General features: G+C 41.0%; 1 protein-coding gene across 3 annotated transcripts in view; it reads right to left on the minus strand.

The window, feature by feature from the left end:
- Positions 1-19032, minus strand: part of NELL1 (neural EGFL like 1) — a 440683-nt gene that overhangs the window by 324953 nt on the left and 96698 nt on the right. For all 3 annotated transcript variants that reach the window (XM_084632341.1, XM_084632342.1, XM_084632340.1), the window contains exons 6-10: positions 17110-17182; positions 14390-14472; positions 7148-7282; positions 6211-6313; positions 1375-1448 (exon numbers count right to left, since the gene is read on the minus strand). In XM_084632341.1, coding sequence (XP_084488467.1) covers positions 1375-1448; positions 6211-6313; positions 7148-7282; positions 14390-14472; positions 17110-17182 — 468 coding nt within the window. The remainder of the gene's footprint in view (positions 1-1374; positions 1449-6210; positions 6314-7147; positions 7283-14389; positions 14473-17109; positions 17183-19032) is intronic.

Here is a 19032-nt window from a genome sequence, read left to right on the forward strand (position 1 = left end):
CAAATTACAAGACCACCAAAAATTACTTTTAATAAATCTCATGATTTTTAGGGCCTAACTCATGATTTTTTTTAAGGCACCCTGCAGAAGGGTACAGCACATGGAGTGGAATTAACAGACATTAGGACTGATTCTCATCCCAGTTTCATTGGTGTAATGCAGGAGCCTCACACAGGAGTCCATGGAGTTACACCAGGATAGGTGAGAAGAGAACCAGCAAACTGTGTGATCACTGTCAATCATTTTATCCAACTACCCAGCTGGAAAGGTATTGGCTATAACTCACCACCTATTCAAGATCGGACAAAACAATTACAGTAGGAACAGTGCAGTATACCACTGTACGAACAGCAAGTGCTGATAAATCAGGTCAAACACACGTAGGGTGACCAGACAGAAAATGTGAAAAATCGGGACGGGGATGGGGGGGTAATAGGAGCCTAAATAAGAAAAAGACCCCAAAATCAGGACTGTCCCTATAAAATCGGGACATCTGGTCACCCTAAACACGTGGCAAGGAAACAAGAGAGACTATGACAATCAAATCACTCAGAAAAAGCTCAAAACCAATTCAAACCAAACTCATATCTTCATTAGAGAACCACGGAAAAGAGATGAAGTCAAGTCTGACTATAGTTGCTTCGTGTCAGCAACAATTTCATTTCCTAAAATTTCCCCATTTCTGTGACTGGTGACCTTGCACCCTAGAGAGAAGAAACTGGCATATCCAGGAGTTCATTTGGCCTTATTTTTATAGTAAGAAAATGTTGAAACAAGCACTCTGGGGTTAAAATCTGTTGGTGTAAAGTAGTGTAGCTCCATTGATATAAATTGACATTAAATTTCAGATTTAATCCACTGAGATAAACAGGGCCAGTAACTTTTCAGAGAACAAACACAGGCTTCCTTCACATGAAGAGGCACTACTCAACAGAAGTACTGTGGATCACTAGAGTAAGGCCCCAACCCACCAAAGCATTTAAGCGCCCTCTTAACTTTCAGCATGTGAGTAGTCAGGGCTTAAATAAAGGCCAGAAACTTTTAGTTAGACTTGTCCAAATCCAGAGTAACTTCAGGGACTTACGCCAGCGTGGCTGAGATCAGAACTTGCCCTAAAATGACACCTCAACCCAGGTAAGGAGCAAAGAGAAAGGAGAATACCCTCCTAAGACACTTTATTATCTTAAATAGGCCATGTTCCAGCTTTGTCTGTGTATGTCTGGCTTCCACTGAAGTTATGGTCAGCTTTAGAAAAGAATGGATAACACATATGCATGAAGGAAACCTAAATTTATATACACGGTTATCATTGTAATTTATGGGCACTGCATATTTATTGAAACAACAACAGAAGTTAATCAAATTAAAACTTACTCGGCATTCCCTGCAGTTCTTGGTTAAAACCCTCTGACCTTCTGCTAACACTCTGCCTCCAAAGATACACGTAGCTATAATTTTAAAAAAAGCCCCAAAATTAATATTTTGGTAGAAAATGACTGAAAAATAGAAGTAAAAACAATACATATATACATAGGCAAATACAAACCTACTGTGGTAAATATGATGTAGTCCCTTTGTCTTCACTTGAAGTATTGATTGCTTTCATTTATTTTGAGTGCAATAATACATTCATTAAAAAAACCTATTATCGTGAAACATTATACCCCTCATACTGACAAACTAGCCTATTAATGTCCTGAAGTGATAACAAGAATAAAGCATTATTCAATAGATACTGAACCTAATTCATTAACAGAATCACTCACAGCATAGACATCCCATAGATTAGATAGAGTGCATTTGTATTACTATATGTCTGCATCAGGTTATTCAAAGCACTTCAGAATCAGAGACAGACATTGGTGCATTGTATATGAAGAGAATGGCAGCTGCATAGGTTTCAGTTAAGCCTCCAGATTGTACCCGGGGACAAATAAGGATAGAATCCTTAACACAGCTTTATCCCTGTGGAGCTGCAGAAATAGTTCAGAGCCAGACGAAGCCTGAAACTCACTGACTCTACAAACTGAAAAAAATCACTGTCAGAAACAGTCTTAATAGACACATGGAACAAGGAGGGCTCATGCCAAGGCTCAAAGGAGGGACAAATACAGCATGCAACACTAAATTTTGTTTCCAAAGGAGTACAACGGATCTAATTATTGGCTTGATTAGCTGAACTAACTTTTGGAATGGAGTGCATTGGGATGTGACCCTAAAAAAAAAATCTCTCTACTGTTCCCTCAGCCCCCAGATTCCTAATTGCAGATATTTGCACCTTCCTTCTTCTCCACCTAGAGCGGTCTGTCTAAATACCTCTTAAAAGCTCTCATATTCTATACCAAGGATGTAAATTGCTTTCTACACTGAATGGGGATTCTCCAATATCCCTCTAAATCAGAAATAGCTAGATACAGAGTTCTAGGAAGAATATTCTAGTGAACAAACGTTCAACTGGGTCTCAAAAAGACCTGGGTTCAGTTCTCAGCTACAGACTTCCAGTGTGATCTTGGGAAAGTCACTTAATCTATCCTGTGCCTCCATTTCCCACCTGTAAAATGGGGACACTACTTCCTACTTTACAGTGAAGTTGTGATGATAAAATCCATGCATAACTGAGTTTCTCCTCTACTGTTATGATGGGGATCAAATAAGTACCTTAGAATTGATAGACTGGCATGACTGATTAGGAGAAACTTTGAGACCCTAGTATGAAAGACAAATTATCGTCATCCATGCTGAGCAACATCATGTGTTCTTCCACTCCAAGTTGCAGGAATTCAATGAACCAGTTCATCCTAGCCACAAATATCATCTTGGCTCATCACAGTCACTCGAGTACTAAAGACTCATAGATAAACTAGCTCCCAATCCCAGCATCATGAAAAGGCCCCATTGCCCAGGCCTATCTTTCCCTGTATCTGCTGACAGAGAATTTCTTTCCTATTCTTCCGAGTAGCAAACAATCTGTGGCACGCTCATGGCAGCAGAGAGCCTGGAATTCCATGTACTTTTAATTTCCTCTCTCACAGGTACAACCTATACCACCTAAGCCAGTTGGCCTGCTTATGCAACCAACTGATAAGTGCACCACTGTTAACTCCAAGAGATGCCTCTCTGTCTATGCCAGATGTTTCTCCACTGCTGTGAAGAGACATGTTTCTTTCATCATCCTCTTGCTCTGTGTGCCAGCATTATTCTTTAAGTATACAACTGGGGCCAGCCTGCAGGATACATGCACAGTTCCTTCTTAAATCTTCCAATCATTTTATGGAAAACTGTTCACAGATATATGCACAACCTGTGAGGCTGCCATCCGTGCAAGAGTCCATACATTTGATGGGTCCAAATTTCCTTCTTGTCTGAACATTCTGAGAGGAGACTCACCAAGTTAGAGGTGACTTTACAATCTGAGAAATACACATGAATGTCCCAAAGTCCTGTATACTTTCCTTCCAATGGGATGACATTGGTACCCGAAGTAGACCTGTGCAATTTGACCAACAATTCTAGGTCCACACACATACAATGTTAAGAGGCCCACTGTTCTCACACTACTCTCTATATCACTGGTGAAGCCCAGGATTCTTGTCTTATATTGATATCATTGTCTTCTGTGTACTGGACAGTGCTCCAAAGTCCCATCATTAACTCTCTTGAAGAACGACTAGCAAAGTAGGGCCTGCATTTACTCTGTTGCACTGGATGGGGACCTAGAGTCCTATGCTATAAGTCAATAAGACTTGACATTTGTCAGTAGAACTGAGAGATTTCAATGTGTTGCTTCTCAATGAAGCCGATTACGGCAATCCAGTAATGGTCCTTCCTCACCTGCCTTCAATACTGCGATGGCAATTGTATATATCCTTTGTTTCTGGCACCAAAGAGGTATTACATAATAAATTACTTTTGATTTTTGTTGCACTTTCCATCCAAATATCTCTGAATGTTAGAATAACCTATAAAGTCTTTCAGACACTATCCTGTCTCCCAGAATTCTCTCTCTGTGTTCATATTGCTGGAAATGGGAGGATCTAAAGAATTCTCACCATGTACAAAGCAGACAGATTTTCTAAAGAGCTCAGCTTCCACTATGAGAAGCTGGGTGCTGAGCACTTTCAAAAATCCACCTCTTAAGTCTCCAAAGAGGACGCAGACATTCTTTTGAAAATTTGGCCCTCGCTTTATATTGCTCAGTATGAGCTCAACTGTGATCTCACTTCAGAAAAACACACTAGATTTCATCAAGATGACCGTTTTGGGAAAGATGAACTTGAGTATTTATTTTTACTCTCTCTCTGTTGTCTCACCTGACTGCCTGTAGCTCAGGGCAGGACTTGCACTGGACAGAAGAGAAAGTGAGCAATTTTACAACAAAGAAGAGAAACAGGGCTTCAAATAAAGTTTTAGTCTTCTTGCCAAAAGCTGGTTTGGAGGGGTTAACACAAGATGGCAGAGAAGAAAGCAGAAACACCAATTTTAAAATCCCTAAACATTTTATAAGTCAGAACTGCTTGGTACTTCGATACAAAAAAAGAACCATCAAGCTGTTCAATAACTCCTAGAGACAGAAAATTACAATTGATGATTCTATCCAGGACTAAATGGGGAAACTGCAGAGAAATCAACACCCACAGTGTAATAATGTGGATAGCCTCAGTGGCTGCCACTACATACCCAAAAATGACTAACTGTGGCCCTAGCATATCATTCTGTCAAGGAGCTGGCACTTGCAATCAATTTCAATCAACTTTCATACAACATTTTCCATTGACTGACGTGCTGAGTCCTTGGCAGAATAACGAGCTGAGTTTGGTGCCAATCACTGACTAAGGGTGAGTTTGTTCATCATTCCGTTAAAGAATCAGAAACACAGTCTACACTTTGGGACTTGCATTCAATCTACAATTTAGTCCTTCAGAATTCCTTTGAGTCAAATTCTGGCTGGCATTTGTTACCAAGTGCACACCAGAAAAGACAGAGCAAGAGAGAGATGCTCAAGTTCTCAGATCCATGAAAAGAACTCTCCATAAACTCTCAGTAGGTGAATCACAAGTTCTTGTGCTCTGGAGGGTGCGGGGGGCAGGGTGAAAGTTAGGAGTCAGGGCCTGATCCACAAGTTTTACAACATAAATTATTTGTCCTTTTGTGCACAGATTATTCATGGGCCAGTGTATAATGGAGGAAAAAGGTGGGAGCTGTGCACATGTTCATGACTAAGCTGAATAGGTGCACCCTTTTTTTGACAGAATTCATGGATGTCCATTTGGAGTTGAAGAGGGAAATCAAAGACTGGCAATCTAATTTTTTTCTGGGATTTTTTTTGTTGTTGTTTCTAATTAATCCTAAATCAGCCAACAGATACATCATTGACTAGTCTGAATGGAGAAAAGCTGTGCCCAGAACCTGTAGGTGGGCGAGATAAGGGGAAAAAAGGTTTAACTTTTTCTTGATACGTGAGAGCGGGAAGAAATTTAGTCCTGTGTACTTGAGCACACATATGCTCAATTGACTTTGTTCCCTCAGCCTCATTTGAGTGTTAAACACTTTTTTTTTCCACATAGGGCTTCCATTTGTAGATGAGATAAGAGAATTTAATCAATTGGGCCAACGACAGAATTTACTGGTGGTCTTCTTTTCCACACTAATTTGGTCTACAATATATTACGTAAACTATTACTGCACACAATGGAGATCATTACAGTCAGATCATTACAGACATGAATTGTCCTTATTCTGCTGATTATATCATTTTACTAAAAAAAAATCCACAATATCCAAAGAACCACCTTCAGTTCAGAACAGGATGACAAATAGCCAAACTTAAAGTTATTACCCCGTACTTATGATAAGTACAGACCAACTGCTTCACACTAATTATCATCAATTGGGTTTAACAGCTACTAGTAGAAGCCAGACGTTTTTCCTTTGGAGAGGTACAAACAAGGGCATGGACTTTTTAATGCCAATAGAATGTAGCAATATAGTCTTAGCATTGTATCTCCTAGGTGATTCTTTTATTTTTCAGCCAGTAGTTATTTATTCATTTTTTAACCAAAGCTGCCACTGTGACTCATGTTCCCTGCATTAATTTATTGGGACCTGTGAAAAATCAAGTGTGGGGGGGAATCAAATGCTCCTAGTTTCAAGACAAGTGTGATTCCAGTTAAAAAGAAGGTGGGAGGAAAATATCAAATGTAATGTACTTACACTTGCATACTTTGCAGCACTGGCCTTCCATATGCACTGGGAGGGTGTCAGGAGAACAGTTCAGAGGGGGACAGGACATCCTACGGCACTCCACTACTCCACTCTAAGCAAAGGTTAGAAAGATGAAGTTCAGATGTGTGTATATTAGTTTATAATTTTATATAAAGCACAATTACTGTACCAGAAAATGAAAGTAGCATTAAGGATTTCAGATCCTTCCTACATCAACAAGTCTTATCTGACTGCTACCCATATGAACTAAGCCACCCCCATTACCATTTTGATATACATCTTTGTCTTATCCCACTTGCCCATGCTATTTACGTGGATTAGACAAAAAATAATACCATCTTTACAAGAACATAAACACCACCTTTTGCAGGCTCTGTCAATCATCTTCAAAATTTTAACAATAAGTTTTCTATTTTCTTGGGCAAACAAAGGTACTCTTCAGATATCTATCAAATAATTTCAACCAGACAAGATTTACATACTAATTCTCTTCTGTTCCACAGGTTTTCAAAATGATAAACACCCAAAACAGAATCTGCATGTTGTTACCATACAGGATGCAATTGAGCACTTATGAATAAAATTAAGATAATACTCTCTCTCTTTCTCTCTCACACACAAATGAAACTATTCTGAACCAAACACAGACAACACTATGATTTCCCACCCTCCACCCCTGCAAAATGGTGAGCTTCTTACAGATATAATTAGAACGAATGAGAGAGTTGTCAAGGGAAAGCAGATTTTATTTACTAAGTATTCATATAAGAAATGGCAATTCTTTGCCACTTCCTCGCAATTGTTCACATTGTCACTGGGTGCAAACTAAAAAAGTAATAAATCTCAGAGTTGGCATTATGTATTCAAGGACCATTCACACTATAATTAGGCATCCTACCGCTTACACCCATTAGAAGATTCTTACTTTGCATGTGCAATTCCTGCAGTGATCATCTTCTACCCATGAATCTTTGTCTCGATAGATCACTCCATTTACTTGACAAGTCTTCTCACAATGACAGTTTTCCAATTGACTAAGCCTCGTTTCTGCATAATTTAGCTAGAAGTGAAAGGTACTTGATGTAATTTCTGCAATTCATACACATGGTTTTAACAAAGCAAAGAAGCAAAGAACAAAAGAAGCAGCTTACTGACTTTAGGCTGAATCAAATTTTATTACACCAGTTGAAAAACAAACTAAACAGAAGACACACTGAGCCAGAACCATAGGTGGTGTAAATCAACCTGTGTCCGTTTACTTCAATGGAGATAAGCTAATGTATGCCAGTTGATGATCTGTATGATTGGCTCTTCTAATCTAATGAACCCCAGCAAGATATTAAAAATGTACCTCTTGGGGATCTCAGATTATTAATGAATTGGGTATTTTCAGTTCAAACTTCAAAAAAGGAAAATTATTCATTTACCGGCATACACGTAATTTAAGAGCATGAATGCTGTCAGGCTCGGATTCCTTCTGTTCAACCTATCTCCACACTGTTTAACATTAACAGGTTGCAGAAAGACCTTTACATGATATAAAGCTACTAGGATTTACAGGGAAAAGACGACATTTCAATGTGTTGTATAACAGATTTTCCCGAACTATAGATCATGGACCACTGGTGGCCCACAGAGCACTTGCTGGTAGACAGCAGAGAGTGGGCTGGTCACATGATACTATCAGCATCTCCTCATTGCCAGCTGCTAAAATGAATTAACAGATGCTAAAAGTAATCTTTTCCTAGTAGTACTTTTCCAGGCAAGAAATTGCCATATTTGCCTGAAGAATGCTATGTAATAGTGAATGGGAGGGGAGACTGTCCATGTAACAGCAAACAGGAGGAAGGGGGTCCATGTGATGGCAAAGATAAGGGAAGGTGATCTCTCCAAGTTGTTGTCCATACTATGAGTAATTTATACTTTTCTTCTGTGCACATGCTCCTTCCCATCCTCCCCAACACACCCACACAGATTATTGTCACCGTGTTCACATAGGTAATCTCAGGCTTTCCCCAAAGAATACTCCATGCAAATGAAGATTCCGGAGTGATCTGTAATATCGTGGCCAATCGCCCCCTGCCTCGATCTTCCTCAATCTACCCTTGCATTGAAGTGCCCACATTCTCTATCCTATGTGACCGAGCAGGGCTTTTCCCTATCTTAACATACACTTGCTATCATGCCCAGTCTCCTTTAAATAGATTTGTCCAGACATAAGCACATAACAGATTAAAACAAACAGTTCCTCAGCTCACCCTTTCTCCTAGGATTTCACAACCTCCCTTCCCAGGGGTCTCTTGCAGCTTCCCAGTGCCAGCCAGCTCCCTTCTTGCAGCCAGTTCTCATTCAGCCAGCTCTTTTCCTCTTCTGGAACTCCAACCCCAGGACCACCTCCCTGAGCACTTGGCCCTTTGTTCCAGGGACCCACCGCAGGAATGGGCTGCACTCTTCTGTGGTTCCTCTCCCCAGGCAGAGCCTGTCCCAATCATGCCTCCTCTTCTTGCCCTCTGACAGACCCTTGTAGTTCCACATATAGCCCTGACCTCTTTCACTGGTCCATGCACTGGGACCAGCTACCCTGTGATGGGGTCCAACACAGAGAATAAATATCCCCCAGTACATATCTACCACATGTAAGATCCTCTGCTATGCAGAATAAGAACCAAATTACTCAGTCCCGTTTACTAACTCTTCAAACTTCCTGGCAGGACTCAACTTCCACATCCTTCAAACACCAAAACGGCCATCTCTCCCAGAAATCCACAAATCCCAGAGCAGGTGGGAACTTCTCAAAGGGCCAAATTCTGATGCTTTTACTCACATTAAGCACCACATTACTGCATGAGTAGTCCCACCGTAGCGAATGTATCAGAATCTGGCCCAAAGTGAGATGAATGCTAGCCCTGATCACTCTTACAAATGGCATACTACGGTATTTTACAGGATTGTTAAAACATTACAGCTTACTATAGCATTTTTGCACTGTTTAGAGAGACCACTGTACAGTACTGTAGTATTTTTATATTGGTATCTACCCGCATTTTATATATTTGCAAAAAGGCTCTCAAGACTTCCACCATTATCCATTTTAATGGGAATATTCCAACCTGCCCATCAATCCTCATTATACTCCCTGTCAGGTAAATCTCAAACACCAGCAGATTCAGGAACAAAGATGAGCAGAAGATACTAGGGAAACATCCTTATTTCCCACTCTTCAATCCTCCAGAGTAAAGGGCCTTGAGGAAAAACTTCTGATTTTCCTTAAATTAGGATTCTGGGATATTACTGGAATTGACACTCAGCCCTCCCAAAGCCAGCATGATCTTGTGACTTCAAAAATGCTTTTCATACTTTAAAGGCAAAAATCATCTTATTACTGAACTGCTAATCCTGCCAGTTTGCAGCAGTGACCTGAAAAGGATTTCTATATTTATAGTGTATAAAATAGAATATATTTCACTGCATTAAAATTGTGTTTAATCTATATGTTTTGTTGCAGTTTATTTAACCTGTACCTTTTCTTTAGTCTTTATTTTTAACACAAAAAAGTAAAATTCATCATTTTTATTTCTTATAATGATTCTGTATAAACTGAACACAAAAAGAGAAAGGATGTTATACAAAAGCCAGGTTTGAAAAAGGCATTTAATTCTTGATTTTTTTGGTGTTGATTCCTGTAACAGCACTAAAGAAGAGAAGCAAATGCCAATACTAACCAACTAAAAGTTGCATATTTTGTGACTTTCATTGTTGCACTGAATTTATATAAATTCATTAATAAAACACAACATCTACCTCTTACGCTGAAGAACGACTCTGGATGTAAAATGAATCTATTAGTAAATCAGAGATGTGTATGGTCATTACCACCTTCGGCATGTATTTATCTTTGCAACTATACAGAAAATGTCAGTGTTATCTTTATAGATATGAAGACCTGCAACAATGAACTTTCTGATAGTAATAGGTCAACAGATGTATCTCAGCACACAGAGGTTTATCTTTTTTGAAATACTATTTAGTTGGCATTTGCTATATGGAATAAAATAGAAATGTTCCATTTGTATTTAAACTCTCAAACATAATTGAAAAATCACCATTAAGCAAACAAAACAATGATATCCTCAAAATTACATGAGTTACAAACTGAAATGCCATTCCAAATGCTGCCAATTTTGCATTAATAGATTTGTCAAAGATTTGAAAAATCAGTGGAAATTCTCAGGCTCTGAAGTCTTGGATGGATTAGGAGTAGGAATGAACCAATGGGGTGTGGAATGTCACTCCACTACTGAGCCACCCATTTCTAGTCTGAACCTAATTTCCAAGTTATTTGAAAATTCAGAAATATATTCAGAACTATTTCTCCCATCATTTTTTTCATTTTTCCAAACCAGAAGATAAAGAAAAAGACTGTTCTTATGATATATTACTTGTGGGCCATCCAGATGCAGGTACTACCAGAAATATTATGAAGAAAACTCCGTTCTCATGAGAGCTTCAGAGAACTTTTTGAGTCAAAATGTTCAGGTATTTCAAACAAACATTTGTGACCAAATAAATCAAGTGTGTAACCAAGCTAATAGGGTTACGTCAACAGTAAATTCTGCCCTTAAACATTTTGGCATTTATGCCGACCAAACCAAGCACTGAACCTTTTGACTGTTACCCTGTTAAGATTTGGCAAGTAGTAAAGTTTATTAGAAGTTTTGGGCTGGAAATCTCCAGTAACTATCTCCAGCCACTAAAAGAAACATCTGATTACAATGAAAAAGACACTTCCTAGTGTGACCCCCTAGTTTATTAAAAAGGAACTGCATTCCATTTTCAAAGACCCTTGTTTCAGTAGAGTTATACTGATTTACAGTAGCTGAGGATCTGACCCATTTAACACCACCTAACATTCCATATACAGCATAGTAATTGGGCACGGTGAAAATTAACCTGTCCTTCTTGTCCCAAGTTAATTTATATTTTAACTAAGTTGTTAACAATTTGATCTATTACCTTTTTCTATTTAAGGTTGCAAAATTAAAGAGATGAAACAGCGGAGTGTAGGGGGTAATGCAAAAAGTTCAGACTCCTTCCCCACCATGAAAAGCTACACTTCTATGCATCTTTAAAAGCAACACATTGCCTAGTTCAAATTGACTTCAAATCTTTGAAGACTGCGGGGGAAAGACGGTAACGATACTTAGTTCACTACATGCCTTACTTGTCATCATTTGTAATTCTCTTGGTTACATACTGACATTGCAAACACCATTCATTGTTGGGTTTGTTTTTTTTTGAGTCTGTAATTAAATTGTAACCAAATGCAAATCTACAGACAAATTCAAGCTTCTGGTATACCACAGCCTAAAAGCAACAGCTGGACATGGAAACATGGAACCAATTTTTGTATGCTGCCAAGTTCACATTCTGCAACTCTCTGAATGGGGGAGGGAATTAGGGGTCACTGTTATGTATTTCATAATACATACTCTTATACATTAGTGTATAAGACTGCAGAAATATCACTTAGGACCTGAGTTTGCTCCCTAGGACTGTGATGTGAAAATCCACTTCTAAAATGTCGGTTTTCAAATCCCACCATCTTTAATTTGCATTTGTCTCACAATTAAAACTTCTTGCACAGTTATGTGTGTTCTTTCTGGACAACAGTACTTCTACAGCTAATGCAGCAAAACACTTAGTTAATGCATTACTAAGGAGTAAAACACCTTATTGGGGGAAAGGAACAAGACAAAAAGGTCATCCCAGCACTGCTGTATGGGAACATGCAATCTTCAGAGTATCAACAGCATGTTATTTGGCCCCAAAAATGTATTAGCAAGCAAAAAATATAATTAACAGCAGAGAGAGCAAGTCACTCAATACAGTACATAATTGGGACTTGCTCATTCCACCAACAGGGCTTAAAATAAATTACCTCTATTTCACATTTCCAGCAGTAAAGTGAACTAAAAGCTTAATGTTTCTTATTCTCTGAGTGAGCCTGTCCAAAATACGCCAGTTGGGTGAACAGTGTCAGTATAATGCAGACGTGCTTAAAATTAAAACCTGTCTTTTTAGGAAGGAAAGAGTTCTAAGGGCAGCTGAGGAGGTACAATTCACAAGTTAAAAAATATCATGAGTTTACCATCTGTATAATACACAGGGTTACTACGTAGATTATACTTTGGGAAAATCATGTTCAGTAACTATGCTGTAATTAAATGCACCTACAGGTGATTCTGTAGTTCGATATTGATCAAAAAGTAATTAGCGTATAAGCAGCGCATCAGGTGAGATAACTAATTCTTGTTTAGATGATAGAATTAATCATAGGCCAGATGGTTTTGCCAATGTTAACCACATGGAGCATTCCCAAAGGAATAGTACACACCAATTTACGAGATGCAAATCAGGACTGCCACTCTGCTTAACTCACTGCACTTAGGGCTTACACTACCGCTTAAGTTGATGTAAAAGCCATGTAAAAGTCGGTGTGAAAAAGTCAACCCTTGAGCAACGCAAGTTACATCGAGCTAAGCGCTGTTCACACTAGCGCTATGTTGGAGGGAGACAGACACTCTCCCACTGACATAGCTTCCGCTTCCCGCTGAAGTGGAGTAATTATGCTGACGGTAAAATGATCTCCTGTCAGGACAGCAGATCTTCACCGCATGCGCTACAGCAGTGCAGCTTCATCAGTGTAGCGTGGTAGTGTAGACTAGCCCTTAGATATATTTACAGTGAAAAGAAGAATAGGTTTATTGTCAAATAACAGAGATTCAAATAGAAGTAAGAATACTGATTACATATAAACAAAATGATTACATATAAAACAAAATCATAACATGCTTTCTAAAACCTAAACTTAACTCCCATCTCCTAAAGGATAGCTTATCCCAAGTCCTTTTCCCAGCATTTTCAACCAGGATGGCCGAGAACCTCTTTTCATAAAATCAAGTCTGCGGCAGCTTGTCTTCCAAGACTGAAGGATGCCTGGTGTACTACCATACTCCATTATACCCCTGGCTGTTTTTGTTTTTTCGTGCAGCAGTCACTATCTGTTCATTAGCACTAGACTCAATATGCAAATAGACTTCCATTGTAAGAAACAAACAATGTGCAATGGTCAGCCAGGGAGATAAAAGTGTCTACCACCTCCTGTCTGGAAAAATCGGTCTCAACACATGCTACCTTTGAGTGACATGCCTTTAACTACAAGGCCTTAAAAAGATAACATACATAACTCCTTACACATTATCTGCTCATACATTTCACAATGATTGTGATGACACTCTTTCAATAGAGGCCTTACATGACCCCTTTTGGTGATCCTTAACCTGTGTCCTCTGCCACTGAACATCAAGAGGTCCTTGGGTCACACCCCTTAACACAGATCACCCCATTCCTTACCTAGCCCCCAAACTCCATAAGCAGCCTCAGTTGGAGGTCCAAAGGCTAAAACAAGAACTGGCTGTGGGATTGTAGCAGAGCTAAGGGAGAGGAGTACCTTCCCATTCACCCTTACCACCACCACAAGGCAGCAGAGAATTAGTGTAGCCTGGACCTGTGTTAATTCCCTTAAAAGCATGTGTTGAAGAGAGAAAATGCAGTAGCTCCAATGGAATTGGGTATTTGGGTGAGCCACTGTGGTCTCCAGAACTGGCAAGGAGAGACAAAGCCTCTGTATGAAGACCCTGCCCTAACCTCCTGAAAATTTCAAAGAATCCTCAAGTTTGGGGGGTAGTGCCGCTGCCCATTCCACTTGGGGTAAATGCGCACATACTGCCAGTTTGGGAAAACCTCAGCAATGAGATCACTGGGGAGTTTACCCTTCTTTGTACCTGCACTTATCTGCTGGCATGTAAAGGGACACATTCTGTGGTTTCTTTAAAAATCAGACCCTTCAGTAGTAAGCATGTTTGTTATTACACATTCTTTTAATTAACAGGCATTTGTAAATGTCCTCTAAAATACTACAGAAGTTGGATGAGGCTTTAGTGGCATTATGGAAAATCCACTACAGGTAGCTCTATTGGAAGTAAGAATAAAGCTCTACTAGGATAGCGTAAAGCAGATGCAAATGTGTAAATGCTTTTATAGTACTCTCAACATGAGGGAAATGAGGGACAGGATGAGGAACTGATAAGGGGATTCAGGTACTTACTTTTGCAGTCATTTTTGCCAGGAGCTCTTGTAAATCCATGATTCCTTGCACCAGACTTAAGAAATCACTGCAGGTTGGGCATGCTCAATAAAGGAAGTGGGGGGAAAAAACCATAAATCAATGAAGACTGATATACTGTTAAAACTTCATTAATTTGTGTGTGACGGTGCGTCAGTGCCCTGTACTGGGACTGCGGGGGCTAACTCCTCACTGTGGACTCAGGAAGCCACGCCTCCACAGCCCTACTGGGCATACTCGAAGTGCAACACCAGTATAAGAGGGAGCAGCCTGGCAAAGTCTGGGCTGACCGCTGCAGGGGAAGGAGGTGTGCCAACAGCTCCTGCTGCAGGGCCGCAGGCACTTCATGACATGGAGGCCAGCCATGCCAGCTGACAGCAACCCTCAACCACTGACAGGGCCCTGGTTGGGACTCGGTGGAGAGAGAGGACCCGTATCCTGACCACCGCCAACCTGGGGGGGGCGGCCCAACCTGACAGTGACTGACTTGGGCCACTAGGCCGCACAGCCCCAAGCCTGGGAGCAGTTAATGACTTGGGTCACTAGGCCGCACAGCCCCGAGCCTGGGAGCAGTTAATGACTCGGGTCGCTAGGCCGCACAGCCCCTTGGCGGACCTAACAAAGAGCTCTCAGCCCCACAACGTACAGTGGTCAGCCAAGTGCGAGAAGGCCTTCCATGAATTGAAGGACCAATTAAATTAGGGAGCCAGTCCTTTTTCACCCAAACTTCAACAGGCCTTTCATATTACAGTCTGATGCATCAGAAGTAGGATTGGGAGCGGTGTTGTCCCAGGAGGATAAGGGAGAGGAGCATCCAATAGGAAACTCTTCCCCAAGAGAAGAGGTATTCAACGATAGAGAAGGAGACCCTAGAGGTGAAATGGGTGAACATCACCCTGAGGTACTACTTGCTGGGGAACCCCTTCCAGTTGGTCACCGACTTCGATGGCTTAACATTATGAAGGACACCAATGCCAGAGTCACGAGGTGGTAACTTTCACTCCAGCCATACGACTTTCAAGTTCCCACCAACCCAGTAAGGCCCACACAAATGCAGACTTCTTTTCCTGGTAGGAGGGGAAGATGTGGAAGAGGGGCCACCAGCGGGGACCCTCTCAAAGGGGGTGTCTGTGACAGGGCGTACACACCCCACCCTGGGATTGCAGGGCTTAATCCCTCACTGTGGCCTGAGGAAGCCACGCCCCCATGGCCCTACTGGGCACGCTCGAAGTGCAACACCAATATAAGAGGGAGCAGCCTGGTTCAGTCTTGGCTGACCACCATACGGGAAGGTGGTGTGCTGATGGCTCTTGCTGAAGGGCTGCAGGCATTTCATGATGCGGAGGCCAGCCAGCTGACAGCAACTCTCAACCCCCAGGCTCTGGACTCTACCGAGGGAGAAAGAACCGGCAGAACTAGGAAGCCACAAGATGCGGAGAAGCGGGTCGGAAGTAACCCAGGGAGTCTTTGCGGGGAGGTGGACAACTGGAGGTTAACTTGGCGTGTTTCAGACAGATCCCCGCCACACTGATGGCAGGCAACCCTGCCACCAACAGGGCCCTGGGTTGGGACCCAGTGGAGAGGGAGGGCCTGGGTCCCCATATCCTGGCCACCGCCTCTGGGGTGGTGGCCCAACCTGACAGAGACTGACTCCAGCCACTATGTACGGGGAGACTTTGGCAAACCAGTAAAGTGCCTGCAACTACTATGGCGTATTGCTACAAGCAACCAAGTCAGCAGGCTGTAAATTAGCCAGGTCAGTAGGCTTAGCTTAACCAAGGCAGGAGGGAGGGGGTTTTTTGGGTGCCACAGAAAAGGCAGCTTGACCCCGCATCCTTCCTGATAAGAATTGAGTTGAAATTGCTGATACATGCATCTTAGAAGAGCAGGATGTGCCCCAGGAATGTCTATTGGGGCCTCAAGGCTGTAAACTCTGGAAAACCCACACCTGGTTAATCGGTAATCAGAAGGAGCCTCTTGCTTGCCCATTGGAACTGCTTGCTTAACAAGTTTTCTTTAAGGGACATGTCATTCTGTTACTAATATATAAATAAGGGTGAAAAGTTTGAGGTAGTCTGAGGGACTCTTCAGGACTGGACTCTCCCTCTGGATGCATCTTGTGTTCCCCACTAGCAGACAGGCTGCCACTGTGCCACTCGAGAGCCACGCTCAGCTTTGATAATTATCAAGGGTTGGGGGTGTTGCAGACGTGTGTATAAGTGCTTGAGACTAAGTAAAGTTTAGCTTTAAAGGAAAGCGCTCGTGTTGTCCTGTTTGTGCCAGCCATCTATCGGCCAGACAGCCGTGTCTCCCTTGATTTATTTCCTGACACCACCTCGCACAGTAAAAGTTACCAAGAGCTTTGGGTTGAAAGAACTCCGGGTAACAGCTAAGCCGCACAGCCTTGAGCCAGGGGGCAGTCAGTGACTCTAGCTGCTAAACCGCACAGCCCTGGCTGAGGGTGGCTGGCACAACTGTTGGCCTATCAAGACTTGTGCCCCGCCCTGGGAAGAAACAGGGCATGCCTGACCCACAACAGCATTGCTTATCTTAACATAAATGCAATTTCTTAGAGTTTCTACTTCCCTGGACTGACCATATTGAAAGTGTACAAAGATGATACAGGACAAAGCTAAGCATTATCTTTAAAATATAGAAATCATTAATATTTAAATCTTCAAAGTAAATAAATTGCTACTTACTGCGATTCAGATTAGGGCACTGTGTTATATATCCATTGGGCATAAAGATTATTTTCACATCTTGAATGATACCCTTTGTAAAAGAAAAGATTGCTGGTAAATATAGATTGTAGTCAGACAGTTAAAACTTCCAAGATGCTTCTCAAGTTTTCTGCCAAGAGGCCATGAATAAATGATCAGCTTATTATTTTTGGTTGATTGGGTTTTTTTGGGTTTTTTTTTTTTTTTACAAACAAAGAGGGCCACCCTAACTGAACAATTCAGGTAAAGCTGAACAAGATATGAATGATTACAAAAGCTTCCCTTTGTCCAAGAAAAAGGTTTACGGCATAGGATTTGATAAAAACATGCAAAAATTGCCCACTACCTAGAAATAAGAAAAGTTAGTCTCTAAGGTGCCACAAGTACTCCCTTTCTTTTTGCAAATACAGACTAACACGGCTGCTACTCTGATACCTAGAAATGTTCTTATTAATGCCTTTAGCCAAATTAGCCTAGGAGATCAAACCATATTTAAAGGACATTTCATAATGAATTCTCTCTGCTGCTCTGTTAGGAGGCAATCTTGTTCCTAACAAAGGTAAGGAAGGTCCCCTGTGCATACGGGATGGAGAGGGGGCAGGATTTAGGAGTTATATAGAACTCAGCACTGGAGAAAGTCCCTTCACAACAGCACACATGGGGTTTTGGAAGCTGGGCAGTGGCAGGCTGGGGAAGTGAAAGGGTTGAACTATCCACCACTGTTGAATCCTATGTCATTTCTCCATATGCATGAAGCACTCTTCCACGCAATGCAGCCTGTTATTTCAGATCTTGGTAGAGTGTAATCATAGCCCCTTTCCTGTGTATCTTCCCAGAATTCAGACAAAACACAGACGGTGAGTTCTGGGGATTGGGGTTTGATCCTTAGAGCCAAATCCTGAAGCTTTTTCTCTGGGCCTGACTCTACGAGGCACTTATCTTCCACAACATCCACTAGATTTAATGGGAGTTCAGCATCTTAGATGATCTCTTATCCCTTAATGAACTTTAAAAGAACTGGGAATTTTCCTGGAGAAGTCCAAGTATCTCACTGTAAATCAAAGAGGGTTTATGGATCTGCCTCCCACCTGATTTGGAAGAATCTCTCTAATTCAAGAAGAAATTTATCATCAGGTTTGCTGTCTTAGAATGAAAATATTGATTTGGGTGTATTCTGGTTTTATTTTCAGTTAAATTGTGATAGAATAGACTCTGCAAAGCAGATGGAAGACATAGTAGCTTGCTCAGAATACTGAGGTTAATCTATAAATAAAATATAGGCCTCAGATAGTACTTGAAGCCTTGCAAATGCAGTAACATTTAACATTTATGTGTTCATTTTCTAAAACAGCAGAAAGTAATCAGCAAGCCCTGTTTCCTGCTTGTTATTTCAAGATCAAATACTAATTGAAAATATTAATAGAAATAACCAGATCACACCACCTCTGTAGCAGAAGAATATACATTTATTAACCTTTTCATCTATGAGAATAATGAAGCCATCACAATAAGAAGTAGTGATACTGTCACGGGTTGGAAAAGTAGCCTATAAAACAATGCTGAATGTTACTTACTTTACTTCTTTCCAGTGACCACTGGTGAACAATTAACAGCTGCAGCACATAAATGCATTTTTAAGGCTCAGTTCTTTCCAATAAAATGATTAAAGAAGCATAAATCAGATTACAGACTTCCACCACACTGTCACCATAGTGACAGGAGCCCATTCAGGAAAGCACACAGGCTGTTTCAGGAAAGAATCCCTGTTCAAGAATAGTGTGTGCTTCAAGTTAAGTACATGTTTAAGTGCATTACTGCAATTCGGATAGGTTTATATTTAAATATAAAAATACATACTCATTTTATTTATTTACTTCAATGTAAATGATGATTTAAAAGATG

Source organism: Lepidochelys olivacea, assembly GCF_965140295.1.
Source record: "Lepidochelys olivacea isolate rLepOli2 genome assembly, chromosome: 6".
Classification (NCBI taxonomy): Eukaryota; Metazoa; Chordata; order Testudines; family Cheloniidae; genus Lepidochelys; species Lepidochelys olivacea.